At 50.2% G+C, this 24,022-nt stretch overlaps 1 protein-coding gene across 3 annotated transcripts in view; it reads left to right on the top strand.

Moving 5' to 3' along the window:
• Positions 1-24,022, top strand: part of LOC116806990 (microtubule-associated protein 1B) — a 102,468-nt gene that overhangs the window by 41,913 nt on the left and 36,533 nt on the right. For 2 of the 3 annotated variants that reach the window (XM_072923073.1, XM_072923072.1), the window contains exon 3: positions 17,778-17,855. The exons of the other annotated variant lie outside the window; for it this stretch is intronic. In XM_072923073.1, coding sequence (XP_072779174.1) covers positions 17,778-17,855 — 78 coding nt within the window. The remainder of the gene's footprint in view (positions 1-17,777; positions 17,856-24,022) is intronic. 3 annotated transcript variants of the gene reach the window in all.

Below are 24,022 nucleotides of genomic sequence, written 5' to 3'. Positions count from 1 at the left end.
TTTATCAATTTTGGGATGCCCAGCATAGCGAAGGCCTGTATTAGATGCTTTTCGATGTCTTTGGCTTTCTCCCCTGCGTGGGCAGAAGCAAAGACTGCCCCAGAGAAAGTGTCCACGGAGACATGGACGTACTTCATCCTCCCAAAGGAATGGATGTGAGTAACATCCATCTGCCACACTTCGCAGGACTTTAGACCCCTAGGGTTTGCCCCTGAGCTCACTGATGGTAGTGGGAGCGATTTACAGGACGGGCAGGTGGCCACAATGGCTCTGGCCTGGTCACGGGTGAGGTGGAATTGCCGGACCAGCCCGGGCGCATTCTGGTGGTAAAATTGGTGGCTGATCTTAGCTTGCTGGAACTTATCTGGGAGCGGCACTACTTGAGCTGGGGCGGCAGCGAGAGAATCGGCACGCCGATTGCCCTCGGCCAAAAACCCTGGCAAGTTGGTATGTGACCTGATATGCATCACATAAAAGGGTTGCTCTCGGTGGGAGACTAGCTTAATCAGTTTCGAGAGCAATTTGTGCAGGGCTTCGTTGGACACACCCTGCAGGACGGCATCCTGCGCTCTAGACACTACGCCAGCTACATATGCTGAATCGGTTGCCAAATTAAAAGGTTCAGAGAATCGCTCAAAGGCTCTAACGACAGCAGCCAACTCAGCTATTTGAGGGGAACCTTCCACCTCCACAATATCTGTCTCCCACTGCTGCGTCTGGGGGTCTTTCCAAGTTATCACAGACTTGTGAGAACTCCCGGACGCGTCTGTAAAAACTGTCAAGGCTTTGAGTGGCTTTTTGCTCTGAATTCGTTTGATGGACAATGCAAATTGAATTTCTGATTTGAAAATTTTGTGGGCTGGTCTCAAAACTGAAATTTTGCCTGTGTAGCTGTCTAGAGAGAACTGAAGGGATTCATTTTCCTGTAACAGGTGTTCTAGCATGGCCTTGGTGAATTGGCCTGATTCCAATTTGATGGGAATGTGAATGCATTCAAATTCACATCCAGCTAACTCTCGGATCCGCGCTCTTGCTTTGCGGATCAGTTCTGCTACTAACTCCTGTGGCCTTGTCATTCTCTTGGACCGATGGTGACTTAGGAAGACCCATTCTATCATGGAGAGTGGGTCCCTTCAGTCTTGGCCCTCGCCCTTCCTTGGGGTGTCTGTCCATTGAAATATCACACCATGGAGGTGCGGCAGTCTGCCCAATATGATGAATTTAAAAGGCAGGTCCGGATCGTACCGGTGGGCCTGTCTGGCAGACATTGTCTCCTGGACCCTAATCAAAGCTGCCTGGGCCTCTGGGGTGAGTTCCCTGGGAGAACTCGGCTCCTCCCCCCCTTTCAATAAATCGAAAAGAGGGGCTAGGTCTCTGTTTGTAATGCCTAACCATGGCCCCACCCAGTTCAAAGAACCGCACAGCTGCTGGACGTCTGCTAGGGTCCGAATTTTGTTTTTGATCGCCAATTTTTGCGGAATGATAGTCTGCTTGGTAATTTCCAAACCCAGGTACTTCCAGGGTGGCATCTTTTGAATCTTGTCCTCTCGCAGCTGTGGTAGATAGGGACAGGCGGAGCGGAAGACCACGGGATATGACGGAAAGAGAGACCCTTCCCCCTCTCCCTGCCCCATGCTATCCATTAACCCCAGGAGCATGTGACCACACCTACTTTGGTAACTTTCCACTCCCGACTAACCCTGGAGACCCCTCAACCCCCCTCTGACGTAGCAAAGACCCCCAAGACTATTTAAACCCACGAGATGAGATAATAAAGGCTTTAGACCGTCCGCCATACTGGTGTCAGCGTCTTTGTCGATAGCCCGAGCGGTCTGGAGAGGCCAGACAGCCGTGCTGCCTCTTAGAACCAGGTCGCCCGTTGCCCTTTATAAAGGCAACATACTGGTGCCGAAACCCGGGAGAAAAAAGGAGAAAAAAGGGAAAAAATCACCCGGCAGTCGGGATACGCCTGGACAGGAGCAGCGGCTGGAGCGGTCAGACCGTATCTTGGCGCAGGGAGACGTCCCGGGACCCGCAATCGTCATGGACGCTATCGCAAGGGTCGTAAGTGCCATTCATACGCAGTGGGGTATTGGGTGTAAGCTCAAGGATTTTTATGTTGCCATAGCGAGGCTGCTTGAGCTTGGGGCGATTGAGCGCCCTGTGGATGTGTTACATCCGGAAATATGGGAAAAATGCACTGCTGCGCTAGCCGAGGACACAAAATCCTCAGGCAGTGGCAAAAACCTTAAGGCATGGGGCAAGGTAGAGAAAGCCCTACACAAAGCAATAGAAGAGCAGGAGACATGGAGCGCGGCGCGTACCTGTTTATTAGTTACTCCCAAGCTCGGGGTGGAAGCGGGAACGCAGACTGCCCCTGAGAGCGATCTGCCCGGCAGCGGGGACCCGGGGGGGCTCGGCGCGACACCCCCTTCCCCAAATCAGAGCCCAACCCCCGCCGCGGAAGCCCCCCGAAACACCCCCGCCGCGGAAAACCCCCAAAAAACCCCCACCGCGAAACCCCTCCGAGAAACCGCAGCTTCCTCCGTCCCGCCGCCGCCGCCAGTCAGCGATCCATTGTCAGAGACGCAGCGGCGCGCGGAGCGCTTCTGGCAAGGGCTGGCGAAAGAAGCCAGAGACGCAGAAACCGCGGCTCGAGAAAACACGGCCGCCATGCCGTCTCCTTACCCCCTTTAAAATGGCGCTGATCCCCGAGGGGAGGGGCGGGGCGCGGGCGGTCCCGGCGCGAAAACCCGAGGAGTGCGCGATTTCGGGAATGCGCATGCGCGGGAGAAAGAGGCGGAGAGCGGCAGAGGGCGCGGAGCCAATCGGCAGCCGCGCCTGAAGCTGCTGCCATTTAAGGGAGAAACCACCCCCCGCGGGAGGCGCGGCGAGCCCGGGGGGCGGGAGCGGCTCCACCCCCGAGGGGAGGAGCGAGCTCAGGGCCGAACAAAAAGGCACCGAGCCCCGGAAATACACTGGCACTCGACTTCCGGTTCGGAGAACAGCAGCAGCTCCGCCAGCTCGGAAGAGCTGACGGAAGCCGGCTATGACTCCGAAACGGAAGAAACGGAACCAGTGCAGTTTAAAACAAAACCGAGTAGAGTTCTAAGCCGCACCGAAAAACAACTACAATACGAACCAGCCCAGTTTACCGATTGGGGGAAAATAAAAATAGCCTGCGCTGATTGGTCCCCAGCGGCTGCCATACAAGCTTTCCCGGTGAGGCTCGCCGGTCCGGAGGGGAACCAACAAAGGGTATATACCCCGATCAACCCAAAGGACGTACAGTCAATTGTCAAGGCCATCGCAGAAAAAGGGATCAATTCAGCCATAGTCTCCACATTAATCGATGGTCTTTTTAGCAACGATGACTTGCTTCCCTTTGATATCGAACGAATAGGGCGCATGATACTTCATGGTGCGGGAATGATTGTGTTCAGACAGGAATGGGAGGATAATTGTAGGAAGCAGTTAGCCCAAGCATCTGGCGCGAGGCAGCCACTACACAGATCGAGCTTATCCAGACTGATAAGAAAGCATGATGATATGATCACGCCGCAACAACAAGCTGCACAGATGCAGGCTGAGGAGGTCAGGGCAACCACTCGGGCTGCCAGGGAGGCTATTCGCGCAGCCTCTCGAGTCGTGGCCAAGCCGGCGCCGTGGTCCACCGTGAGGCAGGCAGAGAGCGAAAGCTTCACGCAGTTTGTAGATCGCCTGCAGGCAGCGATACACTCCTCTACCCTGCCGGCAGAAACAAAGGGCCCCGTGGTAGCTGACTGCCTGCGCCAGCAGTGCAACTCCATTACCAAGGATATTTTACGCTCCCTGCCAGCCGGAGCTAGCCTGGCTGACATGATCAGACATGTAGTGAAGGAAGAGCACCTAACACCCATTCAGGCAGCTGTCCACACCCTGACCAATGCCATGGCGTGTTTCAAGTGCGGTGAGGCGGGTCACATCGCGGTGAGCGGCCCCCAGCTGGCACGGCGGCCCGCCGCAGCGCCTCCACCCCAAACACGCCCGAGGGGATCCTACTGAAGCTGCAGGAGGAAAGGGCCACTGCCACACAATCACTGCTGCCAATCAAACCTGACCCTCAAAACAAAACTAATGAGAAGCTGTGAGTCTTGTTTGCAGGACACGCTTGTGAACCATCCCCGTGATGCATACACCCCTGCTCCAAAGAGAGATGACAGACCACCAAGCCACCAGACAACACCTGAGAGTCCCACGGCAGTGAGACCCAGACATGCACAGTGTCTTTATGCGATTTTGCTGTTAGAGGCTTGTGGCCGGGGGACAAGCTGACCCAGGCCACTACCCTCATCAGCCATTTAAGTAAATCATGCAACATCTTTTCAAGTAACAGGGTGTTCAAAGAGATCACCACAGCAGACACCCATCCTTCGTGTTCCACATAGCCAACCTGTTTAGAAGCTACCTTACTAACCCTAAATGAAATCAAATTGAACCTAACTAACCCCTATTAGTTTTGCTATAATGTTAAAACCCCCTTTTCTACGAAGGCATTGCTTTAGACACCCCTTTCAGTTACTCCACAGCCAGTGCCCCCCACCAGTGCAGATGAGACACTCCCCGCAAAAGAATCACCCGGAGTCAAATCACAGGACAGGGCAGATACAAGTTTGCCAGAGATCCAGAGTGAATCCTTATATGTTCCTTGCCAAATTTAATGACTCTATCAATTTCTGTGTCCAAGTTCTGACTGTTGTAGGATCCTGTACCACTCACACGAAGAGACATACCACCTTTTCGAGGAACCTGACAGACTCCACAAAAGAGAAATTAACCATTGCAATGCTGCTTGGCCTAAAAGCAGCTGGCACAGCCACAGGTGTCTCAGCCATCGCAACCCAGCAGCACGGACTCTCTCAGCTGCATATGACCATTGACGAGGACCTACAGAGGATCGAGAAATCCATCTCCTATCTAGAGAAATCAGTCTCTTCGCTTTCAGAAGTGGTCTTACAAAATAGGCGGGGACTGGACCTTTTGTTCATGCAGCAGGGAGGACTGTGTGCAGCCTTGAAAGAGGAGTGCTGCTTTTATGCAGATCATACGGGAGTCGTTAAAGACTCCATGGCGGAACTCTGAGACAGACTGGCTCAGAGAAAGAGAGACAGGGAAACCCAACAGAGCTGGTTTGAATCCTGGTTCAATCAATCACCTTGGCTCACCACTTTAATTTCCGCCCTGGTAGGTCCACTGGCAATACTGCTTTTAGCTATTACCATAGGACCATGCCTGCTGAACAAACTAGTCTCATTTGTTCAGGCCCGTCTAGAAAAGGCAAACATTCTGTCCATAGGCCACCAACAAATGCTGTAAACCAAAAACTGCAAACACAGTCAGTCGCTAAAGCCTTCAAGACCTGCCTTGAAAAAATTACCCAGATTTACCAAACCACCCTTTCCTTAACAAGTTACAAGTTTGTACCTCACTCCAGTGCCTATATCTACGACTACCTCATTTTGTATATGATAAGGGGAGGGGAGATGTGGTAGATAGGGACAGGCGGAGCGGAAGACCACGGGATGTGACGGAAAGAGAGACCCTTCCCCCTCTCCCTGCCCCACGCTATCCATTAACCCCAGGAGCATGTGACCACACCTGCTTTGGTAACTTTCCACTCCCGACTAACCCTGGAGACCCCTCAACCCCCCTCTGACGTAGCAAAGACCCCCAAGACTATTTAAACCCACGAGATGAGATAATAAAGGCTTTCGACCGTCCGCCATACTGGTGTCAGCGTCTTTGTCGATAGCCCGAGCGGTCTGGAGAGGCCAGACCGCCGTGCTGCCTCTTAGAACCAGGTCGCCCGTTGCCCTTTATAAAGGCAACAGCAGCTCGAACCCTGCAGCAACCAACGCATCGGTTGTCAGGTTAAGCGCGTGTGTAAGGAGATCGTCATTGGGAGCACAAATCAAGATATCATCCATATAATGTTGGATGATCACGCCCTCGGTGGCTGTACGGACTGGGGTCAGCAATGAAGCTACGTACTGCTGGCAGATGTCGGGGGAGCATTTGAGGCCCTGTGGCAACACTTGTCAATGGTAGCGCTCCATTGGGGCTTCCTGGTTGAGGGACGGAACCGAGAAGGCAAAACGTGGCGCGTCTTCCGGGTGCAGGGGGATATGGAAGAAGCAATTTTTGATGTCAATCACAGCCAATTCCCAATCTTTTGGTAACATTGTGGGGGACGGCATCCCTGGTTGGAGGGGACCCATATTTTCAATCACATTGTTGATGGCACAGAGGTCGTGGAGCAGCCGCCATTCGTCTTTGCCTGTTTTTTTCAGGAAAAAGACGGGGGAATTCCAAGGAGATGTTGTTTCTTGGATATGTCCCTTGGCAAGTTGTTCTGCCACGAGCTTTTGGAGCGCTTTCAATTTTTGTTTATTGAGCGGCCACTGCTCTACCCAGATCGGAACATCAGAAAGCCAATTCAACTTTTGGGTAGGACGCTCCTCAGTGACCGCTGCCCGAAAAACCTGGGGGGTAGGAATGGTCAATGTGACCCCCCACTGGGTCATCATGTCCCTTCCCCACAGGGGCTCTGTGTAATCTAGAACAAACAGACGCAGGTAAGCTGTTTGCTGTTTGGCCCCTCAAATTTGATGATGTTTTTTGATTGTTTTGCCAATTGTGCCCCTCCAACACCTTGAATGTGTCCAGCCACGTCCTGCACCTCCCAACGCGACGGCCAATCCCGTGAGGGAATGACCGTGACGTCTGCCCCTGTGTCCAAGAGGCCGTTAAGCCACTTGTGCTCACTGCCATTCCACATGTAACATGCGATTTTGGGTCTATCCTTCCCAATTACCTAGGCCTGACACACCTCGTAGATTTTCTCTGCAGTTTTCATCCATAGGTCTTCTGGGTAGACGAGGGCCCCAGATACAGGTATGGCTTGGGCGATGATTTGCCCTTTGGGAAGGTAGACTGGCAGGTGAGCACAGTGCAGCCACAGCACCAGATGTTTAGAATTTGCAGGTGTCAAATTGGGTGCGATAGTGATGTCGAGTGGCGTGTATTTTGTGTCCCCAAGGACGATGTACTTACTGTGGGGTCTCCTCCAGGTCCCTGGGTCCTGTGTGTCCACGGTGACAAAGTGCCAATTGCTGTCCCTGAGCAGTAGGGGTTCGGTTAGGGCCAACCTGTATGGAGAGAAGTTGGACTGGGTGTTAAGGATTGGCCTGGGATGGTCGGGGTCCCGAACAAGCCATGCCTGTGAGATAAAATTCCCGACTCCCCCCACGCAGGCTGGTTCACCAGCTCTTGTTTCCCTATTGTGCAATCCAGTAATGTCATGTCTGGTATTAGAGTTCTTGTCCTCAGGTGGGTATGCTAATGTGTTGTCCCTCCTGCCCCCTGATGTTATGTTTCCCACCAAATTTGTGTCCTCACGCAGGGAGGGACTGCGCTGGGAAATTAGTTTTTTGATTGTCCCCCTGGGTTGGAGGCACCTTGCCCTTGCTGTTGGTTTTTAAAACGTAAGAAGTCCTCTTTGAGGGGGCAATGGGATGCCCAGTGTCCTTTCTTATTGCAGAGGTTGCAGGGCCGTCTTGGATGGTAACCTTTGGGTGGTGGCCCAGTGAAGCGGCGCGCAGGAGCTGGGACTGCGGATGGCGTGTGGGCTTCGGCGAAGGAGACTCTCCGTGATGGCGTTTGGGGTGTCCCCTGAGGGTCCTTTGATGGCAGGGTGACCTTTAGAGCGCACACGTCCAGCATGTCTTGGAGTGTTGGCTCTGGGTCGAGGGGCAGGCTTAGCATTGCCTGTCGGCAGGCTTCGTTGGCGTTCTGCAGGGCGATTTGCTTCACCATGCCTTGCCTCAATCCCTCCTCTGGAACCTGTGCTTCAGCTGCCCTGTACAACCTATCTATGAAACTAACGAAAGATTCCTGTGTCTCCTGCTTGAGAGAAAAACAGTTAACAACAGGACCACTGGGTCTTAACTTAAAAAATGCTTTTTCTGCCGCCTTGGCAGTTGCTGCCAATGCCCCTCTTGGGATCTTTACAGCTTGCGTTGTCGCTACGTCCCATTCCCCCATCCCGCACAGATGATCAATGGTCAACATGCCCCCATCGGTGTCAGAGGAGGTCTCGGCTTTTGCCCAAAGCTGGGGTAATGCATCCCGTACCTCCCGCCTCCATGCGGATTCTCATACCAAAAACTCAGCTTGAGTAATCAAGCACGAAAACAGAGCGCGCATGTCAGCAGGAACGTACTTGTTGGAGGTAAGTGTGGCTTTTAAAAGCCCCCGAAAGTATTCACTTTCCCGACCGAACTCCTTTTGGGCTTTGCAGACATCCCTAATCACCGCCTGTGGTATTGGGCCCACTGTGCGAGGGGTCTGCCCCTCTGCCGCGGTGTGTAGGTGACTGGTGCGGCAGAAAAGGCGAGCGGGGGTTGCGGCAGGTCGCGGCTTCCCCCCTCCCCCCTCCCCTCCTCCCCCTCCCCCCCCCCCCCCCCGGGGACCGAGGCGTGGGAACCAGAGGGCGGGTCAAGGGAACCGAGGGCGGAGGCAGGACCAGGGCTAGGGGGTGTGGCTGATGTTACATCACCCGCAGGGGTGGGGTCGGAGGGAGGACTTCTGAATGATTCATTAGGGGAGGTGCCAAAAGGGGGTGGAGAGGAGGAGTGGGTGGAGAAGTCTCGGGAGTGGGAGGGGTTGGCTGTAGGGTGAAAGGGGTTGTTAGGAGACAAAGCACGGAGGGAGGGGGATGGGGGTGCCATGCGGTCCCCTCCATCTTGTGCCCTGGGGCAGGGAAGGGAATCGTTTTGGAAAAGGTCCGGGGAAGGTTGTGGAGAGGGATCGGGGGTCTTAAAACTCACAACTTTACTACTAAGGGGCAGATCTGTACAAAGAGTGGGACTTTGGGGATGGGGAGAGGGCAGGGCGATGCCAGCATCCCTGCGATGGAACCTGTGGGTTGACAGAGAGGCCAGAATCTGCCTACGGCGACTGCCAGGATGCCTGTCTGAGAATCCCCGGGCTAGGGAGAAAGGGAGAGGATAGGGGATTTAGGGGGTTTGGGGGGCAGCGTTCGCCCTGGGGTGGCTCTGGCTTCCCTTTGCAGTTATTTTTGACAATATTTCTCAATTGGATTGCCAGATGGATGAAAATTGAGAGGGACTGGTCCTCTTTTTGAGCGATTTCTTTTTAAACTCAGTCCCAGAACTGAATTTGGTATAAATTTGCCTGCGAGATGTCCTGGAAGGACTGCAGAAGCCACTGGGCAAAGTGCTTCACATCTGACTTTTTACATCTCTTTCCTCCCCGAACTAGAATTCCTAGGATTTGAACATAAATTCTCTATGTGACACAGACATTTTTGCACCCATTTTGTCGATTTTAAAGCGTGTCGTGAACCTCGCGGCTGGTAAAATAACAACAGAAAAAAAAGACCTCTTTCGAAGCGCTAGGAATGCCTGCCTTACACACTCCCTGCAGTGGGAGTAACTCCCCGGTAACTCACCATGGGTCCAGTGATGTCCGAAGGGAAAACGAAAAGTCCAGCTGCGAAGTTTGCGCCGTGGGTGGACCGAACTCCGGTGGTGCAAGACAAAGCTGCCGGTCCCACCTCTCTGGAAGCCCTGGCTCCCTAAAACGGAACCGCGGCTTGCGAGGGTGTTGTAACGTCCACGAGGTAAATCCACCAGCCTCCCGGGGCTCGGTGGTCCTCAGTCAGTGTGCCTGGAGCTCCCAAGCAACGCGTTGGGCGCCACAACTGCCGGGGTGCTCTCTTTTCCCCCCTTTCCCAGCTAGCTCCGTTGGGGGAGGGGAGCGCGGGCAGTTTCCGTCTTTCCCGGCGAGCCCTCGCGGGCATCGGCCGGGGCTATGTGGGTCTGAGAGCAAGCGGCAAGTTCCACGGTGAATAAAAGGAGAGAGACTTTTCTCCCGCAGGCAGAATTCCGGTTTATTGCAGCTTTGCTGGGAAAGCAAAAACCGAAGGGACAGCGGTTTGCTGTGCCGGAGTTTGTTTGTGCCGCTTTGCTGATCGGGGGCAGGGCGGCGTGCTCCAGGGCTGGCTAAAAGCCAGGAGAGGCAGCCGCGCGGGGCTGCGGTGGAGCGGAAAAGCTGCGGCAGGCTCACGCGGGTGCCGCAGCGGCAGCGGCGGCGGTGCGGAGAAACCGCGGGGGGCCGCCCGGAGTGGCGGCGGCGGCAGCAGCACGCAGGGGCCAGATGAGAGAAAAGCCCGGGGCGTCTCCCGCCCGCGGGTTAAGTACAGAACAGGGGAAACCCGGGGCAGCCAATGGGGTAACGCCATGGGGGGTCTGAGGGCAGTGGGGTGCAGGGGTACACCCAATGGGGAGCGGCCAGGTGGAGGGTCCTAGGTCGTCTGCCGACCCCGCAGCATCCTGGGGCAGGATGCCGAGTGACTGACAGGCGGTCTGAGATGGAAACACAGTGACTTTGCACTTTCCCGGGAAAGCAAACCGCGGGGAGAGACGGGAAAACCCGGAAGGTCGTTACAGAGCGCAGGGGGGTACATGGAACGAACTTATATATAATACAAATGTGGTAAAACATATAATAACACAATTCCAAAGTACTGTCTTTTTTGGCTGATGGGGCAAGAAGACTCATTCCAAAATGTGCAAGGGATCAGACCACTTGTCACTCCATTGGGCAATGATACTCGTAGGATGAAAATCTGGATTGGTAATGAAGACAGTGATATCAATGTAAAGAGCTACTCAATGAACCTGACAAGCAGAAACAGCTTTTTGGACCTCCTCCAGTGCTTGTTGTGCCACAGGAGTCAATTCCGGAGGTGATCTCAGTTCAGGGTCCCCCTTTAGAGTGTCCTAAAACGGGGGCAATTGCTTTCTGGTTAGTCCCAAGTAGGGACATAACCAGCTGATGATACCCATCAATTTCTGGGCGTCATTCAAGGTCTGAATAGAATCTGAGAACTGCACCTCCCGATACTGAATAGTTTGGCCAAGAATTTTGACCCACAGATATTTCCAAGGAGGGTGCTGTTGAAACTTCTCCAGGGGTACATGGAGCCCGTAAGCATGCAGAGCAGTGAACAGCTGAGGCTGTATTCTCAGCAACTCATCCTGGGTGGGTGCTGCCACCAGGATGTCATCCATATAATGGTAAAAACACGCATCAGGAAACTGATCGCGAACTCCAGACAAGGCCTGAGCCACATACCACTGACAGATAGTCGGGATATTGCCACAGCCGTGTGGCAAAACTTTCCATTGATATCTCTGCACAGGTTCGGCATTGTTGACTGAAGGCACTGTGAAGGCAAACTTTGGTTTGTCATCAGGATGCAAAAGAATTGTGAAAAAACAATATTTCAAATCAATCATCAAGATCCCCCATCCCGCAGGGATCATAGTGGGTGAGGGCATACCAGGCTGCAGTGCCTCCATGCTTTCCATCACCGCATTAATTTTCTGGAGGTCCTGTAACAGCCTCCATTTCCAGATTTTTTCTTTATCACAAAGACAGGAGTATTCCAGGGACTAGTAGAAGGCTCAGTGTTCCCCATTGAAGCTGTTCCTGAACTAATTCACAAAGGGTGACCAATTTTTCTTCTGTCAGGGGACACTGATGAACCCAAATGGGTTTGTCCACCAGCCACCGTAAAGGCAGCGTAGGATATCTTTTGCCCTTCAATGCAGTGGCTCCAATTAAAAATACGCCCCAATTCGCACTCCCCAGGCAGCCAATACATCCCGACCCCAGAGATTAATCAGAGCTGGAATGACATAGGGCCGAACTGCAGCTGTCTGCCCGTTCGCATTACTGATCAGCACAAACTGTTGGCTCACCAAGGTACGTGTTGCACCCCCCACCCCTACGACAGGTGACCCCACAGGAGCCAAAGGCCACGTGGGAGGCCACGCAGAGAGTGAGAAGACTGTCACATCCGCCCCTGTGTCAATCAAACCTCGAAGTCTGATCTTCGGCGGGTGGGCACCCAGTAGGGTCAAGGTACACACAATCTGGGGTCACTGAGCAGAAATGTCCGCAGACCAGAGGGCTTGTGGCAGTTCCGTGGATCCAAAGCCACCACTCCCACAAGTCTTCTGGTCAGTCCTGGGGACACATGACTGAAAAAGCACAAGTTGAGCAATTCAAGTCCCTGACGCAAGAGTGACAGAGGGGGTGGGTGTGGAAACCATAGGACAGATTTGTCCTATGGATTTGACCTGAAAAGTCAGAGTCAATGACTTCTGGATGAACAAATATTTCCTGGTGGGTAACACTAGATTTCCCCACGAGCAGCACACCCAGTCCTCGTCCCAAAGGTCCAAGCACATCCAAAGAAATCTTATGTTCACCACATGATTCTAAGATGACTGCAGCGGCAGTACATACATCCATGACGGTGGAGGCATGGGTGATGCCTCAGAGATGGCTGGGAAGACCTGAGCAGGTGCCATGCTCTGAGGAATCACTTGTGTCACGGCGCAATTCCCCCGTGTGCTCATCTTCCCATTTCCCAGGCCTGCCAAAGGCTGGCCATCGGCATTAAATTTAGATTTGCATTGTTTTGAATAATGACCTGCCCTTAGGCATCTAGAGAACAGGAAGGTGGCACCCGGCCCTGTTTGCATGTTCCTTGGTTTTTCTTGCCCTTATGTTTGCTCTTCTTCTGTTGTCCACCCCCTAAGGGTATCTGGCCTGGCTGTTAAGCAACCACCAGAGCAGACATTTTGTGGCCTACAAATTGTGTCTTGGCACATGCATTGACCATGTCTGTTAGCATCAGGTCTCCTGGAAGAGCATCTATGACCTTCCGGCACTCACTGCTTGAGTTGTCCTGAGCTAACTGCTTGCATAAAATCTGCCTTAAGGTATCATCCTCAACCTGTTTCTCCAGGGAAGCTGCAAGCTTCTCGGCAAATGGCAAAAAAGGTTCACCTGCTCCTTGAGTTATTGTTGTATACTGTGGCCTGGGGGAGGCCGTCTCAATAGTTTTCAACAATGCATTAAATCCTACCCTTTGACCCTGCTCAAGAACGGCAGAGTCCCAGGTAGCCTGAAAATCAGGATTGGAAAAGGCCTGCTCTCCGAGAAGAGCATCCACCCCACGCAATACCTAGGGTCTTCCTGAGGCAGAAGCCTGTTGCTTGCTGCAACCCTTTCAGCAGCCTGCCTCCAGTTGTCCAAAAAAACCCCATATTGCACAGGCTGAAACTGTGCCTGAGCAATATGTCTAATATCAAGTGGAGCAAGCAGGTCTCAGTTTAACACTCTGAGAGCCTGCATAACTTGCAAGGAGCCAAGGCTATATTTTGCAACCTTTTCTTGCAAAACTTGGATCACTCGCTAGGCAATCACATCATGCCTGTCGGCGTGTCCTGAATTTGGGACAGCTTTATACAGGGGAAGAGCTTGCACCTCGCCTTGTGGCAGAACATGGTCTTCCTGAACCACCTGTGTCTCCTCCACAGATGCCAAATAAACTGTCTGGCCAACATCTGTGGCCCCCTCCCCCGGATCTAGTGTGGTGTCAGCTGTACACCGTGGCCTTCCGGCCCTGTCCAATAGGTCCCCAGCTTCCGAAGCTCACATCCTAACTGCTTCCCAAAAGCTGCGAGGGTTCTTGGGGGTCACGGTCACCCGACAGGGGGAAAAGTCCAGAGATTATGCATGGACGATGATCCCGCCTATCAGTACCGGCCTTCTCCCACCAGGGCACGCCCCCGCCAGGGGGTTGGCCACTGGCATTCCTTGCTGTTTCTGTCCCCATCCAGAGATGGTGAAGACAGCCTGCGGGCAGTAGGGGGTGGTGGGTCAGCCAAAGGCTCTGGAGTCGAGAGGTCGACTGCGGACCACAAAGCCGAAGGGCCAGTTGCAAGCCTAGATGCACAGGGGCCGGCCACCAGCTGTGCCGCGGCCAGGGGCCCAGCTGCAGATGGCACAATTGAAAGCGCTGTGGCAGGTGGCACGGCCGCAGCCAGCAGCACCACTGCCGCTGCCTCGGGCTGCAATGGTAAAGGTGTAAAAGACATTAAGTCAACCAAGTCAGCCACCGTACTGGGAGGAGGAGAAGGCAGTTGTTCCATAACCAAAGATGGGGGAGCGAAAGGAGACACAGCCCCTGCTGTGTGATTTACCATTTGGAGACACAGCGCTGATGCAGTGGTCATGGTCTCTGTTGTCCACGTAGGCACCGTGGAAAAGGAGGGGGAAGCCAGCCAGGGGCGTGATATTGGCTGGAACAAACACTTGCCAGAAGACGTTGACAATAGCCATGGGTGGCAGGCTTCGTGGCTGACGACAAGGAAGCTGATGGAGTGACCAGTGTGGTCATGGCAACAGCCAACGGCGTGGCTGACTCCCCCTCACCCGCGATGTGTGTGTGTGGGGGGGGGAGGGATCTTGAGCCGGGAACTGCAGCTCCTGCCAGTCGTGAATGAGTCGGTCCACAGCGTGCAGGGGGGGCGAAGGCGGGGCCATCTGCCGCAGTGGCTCACCAGCCGTTCTTCACAGGAAAGGGGTCAACTGACCCGTCAGCCACTGTGGCAATAGTTCCAGCACTGCCAGCGGTGACGGAGGGGCCAAAAACAGCGCAAGTGGGGAAGCGCCATCTCCTAGGCATGGCCAAGATGCGTCTATCGCTCTCAGCGGCATTGATGTTGTGAGATGTAGGGACAAGGACTCGTTGGTGGAACATAATCTCCAGACGTAAGATAGGTTCTGCAGGGAGTTCCCAAACCTCTCATCAGCTTACGCGGAGCTGGAGAAAAGACAGTAGCCGCCCCGTCTGGCAATCTTCCCCCTGGGGTGTCAGGGCCATCTCCACCTGCCAAAATCCCCATTTCCAACCCACTGTCCAGGGCTGGGAAGGCACCGAACAGGCATCCCCATACAACCATAAGTTGAGGCAAGGCGAAATCCCCTTTAGAAAACTCTTCCAAGAGCCGGTGGCCCAATGCCTCCCACAAGTGTGGACTAAAAGCAGCGTCCACATCCACCGGAAAGTGATGAGACTTGGCCCACATTAACAGAGTGCAGAGCAAATCATTCGACACAGAGACTCCCATGAAGGAAATCATGTCGCTCCACACATTTACAATCGCGCCTTCTTCTTTAGAAGCGTGACTTCCTTTCATGGAAACACCAGCACCCAACTCCCAGCAAAAGCATGGACTGTCCGCTGTGCTGGGGAATTAGTCCCTGCCCGCTCTTCTAAGCTGTCAGGGCAAAACTGCAATCCCAGTCCCTTCCAGGAGGGAGGAGCTAAGCATTCCTACCTGGCTATAATCTGAGGTTTGGAACACCAGAGCAGCCTTTCCCCACTGGATTCCAAGAGGAAGACTACACCCTTCTACAGGATCACTGCTTCAACATAACCACACCTGTCACTCCAGGAGGACTGCAGCCACCATTCAATTGGACTGCTACTATACCCTCATCTACAGGGGGTCAGGTTATATTCTGACTCTGTCAGTGGGTTTTTGTTGTTGTTGTTGTACTATTGCATTTGTATTTTTAATTTTCCTAGTAAAGAACTGTTTTTCCTATTCCCATATCTTTCCCTGAGAGCCTCTTTATTTCAAAATAGTAATAATTTGGAAGGAGGGAGTTTACATTTTCCATTTCAAGGAAGGTTCCTGCCTTCCTTAGCTGACACCTGTCTTTTCAAACCAAGACATGGCGATTGATAGTGAGATAGTTTCTTCACGGTTTGCACACATGAAGCCGTTTATTGATACACACAGCTGAGCTTATATATCTTTTCATCCATAGCTAAAAATAGCACAAATGCAACATTTATGTAACTAGGTAACATTGCTTAATTCAAAGCCTTGTACAAACTAGCGCAGGTATGTATGTTCTTACATAATTCCTGCAAGCACATTGTACCAAGCACACCGCTAACTTCTGCATTCCTTCTTCAGGGTTCTGCTTTCTATTGCCAAGGCTTGTGGCCTACTATTGCTAACATATCTACTTCTGTCATGAGTTGAACAGTGCTTTGACCTCAGCTTTCTAGCTGTATTTCTACAGTTCCACTTCCTTCCTTCCTTCCTTCCTTCCTTCCTTCCTTCCTTCCTTCCTTCCTTCCTTCCTTCCTTCCTTCCTTCCTTCCTTCCTTCCTTCCTTCCTTCCTTCCTTTCTTCCTCCCTCCCTCCCTTCCTTTCTCTATTTCTCTCTCTTCCTTTCCTTTCCTTTCCTTTCCTTTCCTTTCCTTTCCTTTCCTTTCCTTTCCTTTCCTTTCCTTTCCTTTCCTTTCCTTTCCTTTCCTTTCCTTTCCTTTCCTTTCCTTTCCTTTCCTTTCCTTTCCTTTCCTTTCCTTTCCTTTCCTTTCCTTTCCTTTCCTTTCCTTTCCTTTCCTTTCCTTTCCTTTCCTTTCCTTTCCTTTCCTTTCCTTTCCTTTCCTTTCCTTTCTCACAGCCAGCCCCACCCATCATCCTCACCCCAGCTCAATGACTCACTGTGGCCCCATGCAACCAAAGCCTCGACACACACAAAGTGCAGCCCCATCAATCAGGTCTGGAACGAGTCCCCAGGGGTTCCCTTTACAAAGCAAGTAGAAGCCCCCCCAAACCCTTGTCAGATAGAAAATCCATGTAAGCTTTTAGTAAATAGGTATAAGCTTTTTTTTAATGTTGGAGGGGGGTATTTTTATTATTAATATCGACAGTTATGCATTTGGGGGCAGGATGTCATATAGACTAATGTTGTGCTACATTTTTAGTGAGAAATACTTTTCAAAGGATACCAGGGTGGCAGGGATGATGCAGAGGAACTTGTGAAGTTATCCAATGTTAAGCCCTAAACTGCTTTTCACTAGCACTGTCCTTTCCCCCAGATCTTTGCTGAAGACAAAGGTGTCAGGGTTTACTTTCTAAATTAGTAATATTTTCAAAGATATGTTTATTAACTGACACCGAGATCACTTAGGAGCAACTTCTGGTTGGCATGTGGAGGAGCCCAGAAGAGAATGGGCTGCTGGGCAAATCTCAAACACCAAGAGTCATATGGCTCTGGAGCCCACCAAGGACTGTTGGTTAAAAGGCAAGAACAAGATGTTACTGGAGAAGGGTCCATGCAAGGGGAAGGCAGCACTTTTCTGGCACAAACATCCTTCTTCCATTCCCTGGAGACACAACAAACAAAAGACAGCATCAGCACAGGAGTGGGCAGGAACTGTTGACCTAAGGTTGATCTGGTAAGTGGATAGAGATCACCCAAGACCCTCAAAGCCTTGGACCCACTTCCAGAAAGGTCTGAAAGAACAGATTGCTCATGAGAACTAATTTGCAGACAAAGTGACAAACCTGTGTCAGAGTGGGGAAGTCTGTCCATAAAAAGGTACCCCCACCAACTCCAGGCAGTGCCTCCAGGACTTGAGTATCCCAACGCTTGCTTGCTTTGTGTCTTTCTTTCATGGCCTGCAGGAGGACACAGTAAATGTTACAGCTACATGGTATTAAATATCATCTAGAACAAACTGTCCATTTACTTTTCCCACTTTGCTGATGGCTGCACAATCAAGAGAAAATGCACAGAGTGACTTGGTGGAAAAGAAATCATCTGGATGTGTTCTCTAGAAATTTTTACTCCCTGGTGTGAGCCTATTAACAGGTGTAATGAATTGGAAATCTGTGTCACATGGCCAAATCACTTGAACACACATCAAATCAAGAATCTTGCTGAAAGGTTGTCCTGCTTCAGGCCAGAAGAGGGTTAATTTTTGCAGTTGCCAGAATGGGCATGGCTGGGACTCGGGTTATTCTATACCATTTCATGTCATTTTCCAGGTATGGATGAAGGGATCCCTCCTGGGTCTTGCAGCATGTGGAAGGGAGCAGTTGGGAAGTGTCAGGGATTTCTGCATGGTAAGCATGTGTCATGGTTACAAGAGAAGAGTGCCAATATGGGTATAACCAAACTGTATTCTCCTCCCCTCTACATCATTTGTGATAAACTGTTAATGATGGGTCATTTCATAGTAGCTGCCCAGTGCCCACCTGACCCCTCTGGCTACAAGCTGAGTGTTAAATGAGAAGAGGCAAACCCTGCAAGTCAGGGTAGTGTCTCTGTCTTCCAAATGACTCAGCTATATTATATATATGATAACTCCCTGTCCTGGTTCAGGGCAAATTTGGGAGAGAACCCCCAAAGAGGTTCCTCTAGGAAGCAGATTCAATCGACCCCTCCCCCCAACCGGTTCAGGAAAAATACCTCTTTGGAGAAAAGTGGAAAAAAACATTTATTAAACAAGAAAACCTAAACAATATTAAACAATAAAACTTCTTGCCACTCCAAAAGAGAGACAAACTCAGAAAAATCCCCCCACACACCCCCCCGGGCTGCAGCTCACCTCACTCAGTCTCTTATCAATCCCTCCGGCGCTGGAAATGCCGCAGCCCAGGTTGGGCCAAGTGGGCCACAGGTGCGAGCTGCTGGTGCTCTTCTGGGTGTTCAGTCCAGAAGAGGTTTGAGCAGGTCCAAAGAAAAGGAAAAGCCACAGTCCAGGGAACTTCTTTGCCTCAGCTGGCTAAAACTAACTAAAAGCAAAGGAGAGCTCTGTCTCGCTGTCTGTCCGTCTGCAGATAACACAGTCCAGGAGCAGGAATGTGGAGGAGTGAGTGCATTTTTTGAAAACAGACTGCATGCTTCTCTCCTCCTTCACTCCTGGAACAAGTCTTAAATGTGCAGAACTTATTATTCAGCATAAACAGAACAGATTATTGGGGATAAAAGCATCATGCAGTAAACCCAGGACACTCCATCTGGGGAAGCACCAATGTAGCAGCCTGAACTGTATCTAGTAAAGTCCAGGGTAAAGAAGCAGAAAGGGTCTTTGCATGGTATCCACAGATGTTTAATTCAACTACGCGGTGAGATGTTCAGAGTTCCCCCAGCATACACATGTCCCAGCTCTGACTACCCTCCCTCAGCACACACATATCCCAGCTCTGACTACTCCATCTGGAGGGGTTGGAGGGTGAACCAGGCAGTACAAAGATGAGGGCCAATCAAGAAATAGGGAGGGAGTGGCTCAGGGACATAGGAACAGGGAAAGGAGCAAATGGGGTCTAACAGCTTTTTGAGGGAAGCTTCTTGTGTCTCCCTAAACTAGGGAAATGCCCCTCAGGGTCTCCATACACCCACACAGTTAGAGCCATCCTGAGGGGGTCATCTCTTCTAATGGGCCATAATGGTTCAGCAGCACCAGCATATAATAGGCAGCTGCAATGACCACCAAAGACTCAAAAAATATCCTATGACAGGATTATGTCATTCCATTGTGAAACTCCCTGCCCTGGGAGAGGTACTGAGCATGCCTGCCTGAATCTGAGCATATATAATCTTGAAGTCTGGGGACTTGGAACACACCACCACCACCGCTGGATGGATCCAGAGGAGGATCAGAACTTCCACAGGACTACTGCTTTCACTTTGTTGATCTCAGTGAGGTCAGACACACTGTCAGAACCCAGTATTGACACATCAATGACAACACATATCAGAACAGTCAAAAGTTTACAACGTAATAAATATTGAACTGAAGTCATGCATGCTATCCTTTTGTGGACTGAGTGGGATTGTAGGCAACCAGTGATTTGTAGACATCTGTGATTCTGTGATTTATTTTTATGGCTTCAATATGGCATCATGTTGCAACACAAGAATTGAACTCAAAAATGTATGGAGCCCTCTGCTGTTTATCTGAGTTCTCATTTGCCTCAACAGGTTATCTCAGACAATGGTCTGATCTAAAACAAATACCACCAAAAAAGCGCTTCACAATAGACAATTGTGATCTAATCTGCCTTAAAGGGACATGTATTTTTTCCTCTCACATCCTGAGATGCAGCCTAGAAGAAGGGCAGTCTGGTAGAGAGAGACCTAGACAAGTCACCTAGACTGGCCCATTGGCAAATAAGGATTGAGATCTCAGAAGCAGATAGGATTTCTGAAATGTGTAAACTGCGTGTTTACATGGAAAATTTATCATCAGACCTCAGCTGTGTTTTTATGGGTAAATGCTAGTCTTCTATTAAAAAATGGTGCAGGTTGTTTTAATTTCCCTTCCAGTCTTCAGAGAGAACATATTGTCCCCTTTGCCTTTTCTGCCAGAATCATCACATCACACCACATCATTTGCTGCTGTATATAGGTTATTCTGAATTTAATTTGTGTGGGAATGGCATTGATGGGGAGCAAGTTAGCACTGGTGTCCATCCGGGATGGCAGGAAGGACTGGTGGGAAGCCCTCTGTTGAGCAGCTTGTTGCCTACAGCATATGTCCCCATGGGCTACTGTTGCAACAGCATAGACAGTAAGAAGTTTGTTAGTAGTGATCCTTGCTTAAACAAGACTTGAAGTAGGACTTGCTTTCTTTCCCTTGCTATTCATTTACATTTTGATTTTGCTCAAAATTGGCTGTAACACAATCACCATAAAAAGTGGGCCCCATGATCATGGTGCTTGATCAGCCTGAAAAGATCAAAAGTTACGAAACTTTTCAGTCACTTCTCCAGAAAATGTTACAGACACCATCCCAATCTCAATAATTCTACCATAAATGTCATCAATATTTGGCTGCATAGGTGAGCAATAGGATTTCATGGCTGTGGGAACTAGGATGATGCACATGGAAATCATCCTTTAAGAAACTGTCACATGATATTTACTTCTTTGTATTGGACTGATTCTGAATCAAGCAGCAGCCAAGTCTCCTTATTCATATCTGGTTTTAATTTGAAGCTTTACTTAATAAAATCAAGGATGAGGAAATACAAACAGATAAATATTTTTTCCAGAAATCTTTAGATAGGATTTTAACATACTTTACAGAAACTAGAGGTGGATACAATCTAGCTAGTCAATCACTTCTGTGCAACCTGGAAATGTCTTCCTTTCTTCCTTTGATGTGGCACAAAAATATTTTGTCCAATGTGGAGAGATAAGCTGCAAAAACTTGGTAGAGTTACTTTAAAGCAACCCCAGATCTTCTGTGCATGTCTCAGATTCTCCCACTTCATCTGTAGTTTAATGTCTCGGTCTCTTGCCAGTTTGTAAAAGGCTGTTGCTGCTTTCTACTCCCACACTACATTTCTGCTTGATAAAAGTTTTCTGAGGGAGACTTTCCTTCATTCCACCTAAGCATCTGAGTATCAGCCTGAGCGGTAAGCTTGAGTTACTGTTACAAAAATCAACTACCAGCATCCCACCCTGTAAGTTAATCAGTTAAATATGCCAAGGAGTGGAAGAGGGAGGCAGTCACATATGAAGCTCTAAATAGGCACATTTACATGGTCAAGACCGCTACACTTGCCTCTGAATTTGTGCAAAGCATTCGACAATGCCACTCATTACATCCTTGTCTCTAAACTGGAGAGACATGGATTTGGCAGATGGAACACTCTTGCGGTGGATAAGGAATTGATAGAATGGTCATTCTTAAAGAGTTGTAGCCAACGGTTCAATGTCCAAGTGCAGGTCAGTGACAAGTGGCATTCCTCAGGGGTTGGTATGGGAACTGGTGCTGTTTAACATCTTTGTCAGTAATACAGACAGTGGAAGTGAATGCACCCTCAGCAAGTTTGCTGATGGCACCAATTTCTGTGGTGCAGTGAACACGCTGGAGGGAAGGGGTGCCATCCACAGGGACCTTGACAGGCTTGAGACATGGACCTCTGCAAGCCTTATGAAATTCAGCAAGGCCAAGAGCAAGGTCCTGCACCTGGGTCAGGGCGATTCCAAGCACAGATACAGCCTGGGCAGAGACTGGATTGTGAGCAGCTCTGAGGAGAAGGACTTTTGGGGGTGTTGGTGGATGAATAGCTTGACATGACCCATCAATATGCACTTCCAGCCCAGAAAGCCAATTATATTCTGGGCTGTATCAAAAGAAGTGTGATCAGCAGGTTAAGGGAGGTGATTTTGCCCTTCTACTCTGCTCTTGAGACACCCCACCTGGAGTACTGCATCCAGCTCTAGGGTCTCCAGCACAGTAAGGACATTGATCTGTTGGAGCACGTCGAGTGGAGGGCCACAAAGATGATTAGAAGGATGGAGCACCTCTCCTTTGATGAAAGACTGGTACTATTCAATCTGGAGAAGAGAAGGTTCTGGACTAACCTTCATGTGGCCTTTTAGTACCTGAAGGGAGCCTACAAGAGGAGTGGAGAAGGACTTTTTACAAGGGCATATAGTGATGCCTTTTTCTCTGATCCTAGAATTATGAGCCAGATATGGTTAAGGGATAAAAGGGTTTTTACCTCGGTATTTAATAAGGATCCTTATGGTGCAACAATTCATGTCCTAGTTTAGGGCAAATTTGGGGAAAACCCTCTGAAAGGAGCCCCCAGGAAATAAACCCCCACAGCCCCTCCCCACCCACCTGGTTCAGGGAAAAATTTCCTCTGAGAGGGAAGTGGAAAAGAACCTGTTTATTCAACAAACAAAGCACTCCCCAGCACCAAAACAATTAACAACACTAGATGACAACAAAACTCTTTCACCCCTCTGAAGAGCTGAACAAATCCAGAAGGTCTTTCCTGGGAGTGGTCGCCCGGGTCTGGACGCTGGGGATTGGTCTCCAGCACTGGGGATGGCTGCTGCAGATCACCAAATGCAGGCTCCTGGTGTTCCTTGGTGTTTCCCAGATCCCAGTCCAGAGCAGGTTGGATGGTATTCAGAAAGAGGAAAGGAAAAAGCAACAGTCCAGGGAAAGAATTGGACTGCTTAGCTAACCTAACTAGGAAGCAAAGCAAGAAAGCAGGCAATGCAAGCAAGCCAAGCAAGCAAGCAAGCAAAGCAAGCAAAGCAAAGCCAGTCAGCCAGCCCTAGCCTTTTCTAGACAGCAGACCATGGGGGGAGGTGAACCAGATGATAACAAAGCAAAACAAACCTTCACTTTCAGAGTCAGTTCTGAAAGCACAGAACATAATATCAAACATAAACAGAACACACGATTGGAGATACAAACACCATAACAGTCACCCTGGGACAAGGTGGAATACGCCGAAATGCACACACCTGGTATACCATATTGTCCTAGATTGCAAGATAATGTGTGTATTCTATTTGCCATCTGTTAGAGGTGGGGTAGTTGTCTTCTGTTAATTGGGCAGTTTTCTTTCTCTTCCACAAACCAATCCTCCCTCAGGGGAGATATCTTCTGTTAATGGGCCATTGGTGTCACTGCATAACTGATAAAAATTACATCATCCCATTGTGAGATGCCCCACCCAGGGGGAGGAGCCAATCATTCCATCCTGGATATAATCTGAGATTTTGGGACATCAGAGCAGCCTTTTTCCCACTGGATACCCAGAGGAAGACCAGGCCCATCTACGCCACTACTAGACCTTCAGAGGAAAACTCCACCCTTCTACAGTCTCACTGCTCTGACAGAACCACACCTGTCACTGCAGGAGGATTGCAGCCACCATCCAATCGGACTCCTACCAAAACCCTGACTCACAGGATGTCAGGCTGTATTCTGACTCTTTCAGTGGTTTTTTTTGTTGATATTTGTACTATTACATTTGTATTTTTTAGTTTTCCTAGTAAAGAATTGTTATTCCTATTCCCATATCTTTGCCTGAGAGCCTTTTAATTTCAAAATTATAATAATTTGGCGGGAGGGGGTTGGCATTTTCCATTTCAGGGCAAGCTTCTGCCTTCCTTAGCAGACACCTGCCTTTTTTAACCAAGACACACATATACAGTTTTATAGACCTTTCAAATTAGCATATCTGACAAAGATTCCCAAATGAGAAGTTTAAATGAATGGCGTGACATCTCCCTATTCTAAAGTATTTCCCCCAGATGGGGCTTGAACCTAGTTTAGAAAATATATTCTAGAGAGAGTCTTGGATTCTCGAAATAGTGTAAGGATTTCCAGCCTCCAACTGTGAGGCCTTTAGGATGTTTGGTCTTTTGCCTAGTAGAATACCAGGACTAAGCTGAGATATCAGGCTAAAGAATTACTGTTGCATATAGGTAAAACCTTAGAAAGGGAAGGTGTCGTGGTTTGACACGGGAA

This window comes from Taeniopygia guttata, chromosome W (genome assembly GCF_048771995.1).
Source record: "Taeniopygia guttata chromosome W, bTaeGut7.mat, whole genome shotgun sequence".
NCBI classification, from domain to species: domain Eukaryota; kingdom Metazoa; phylum Chordata; class Aves; order Passeriformes; family Estrildidae; genus Taeniopygia; species Taeniopygia guttata.
This window is presented reverse-complemented; position numbering and strand designations above follow the sequence as displayed.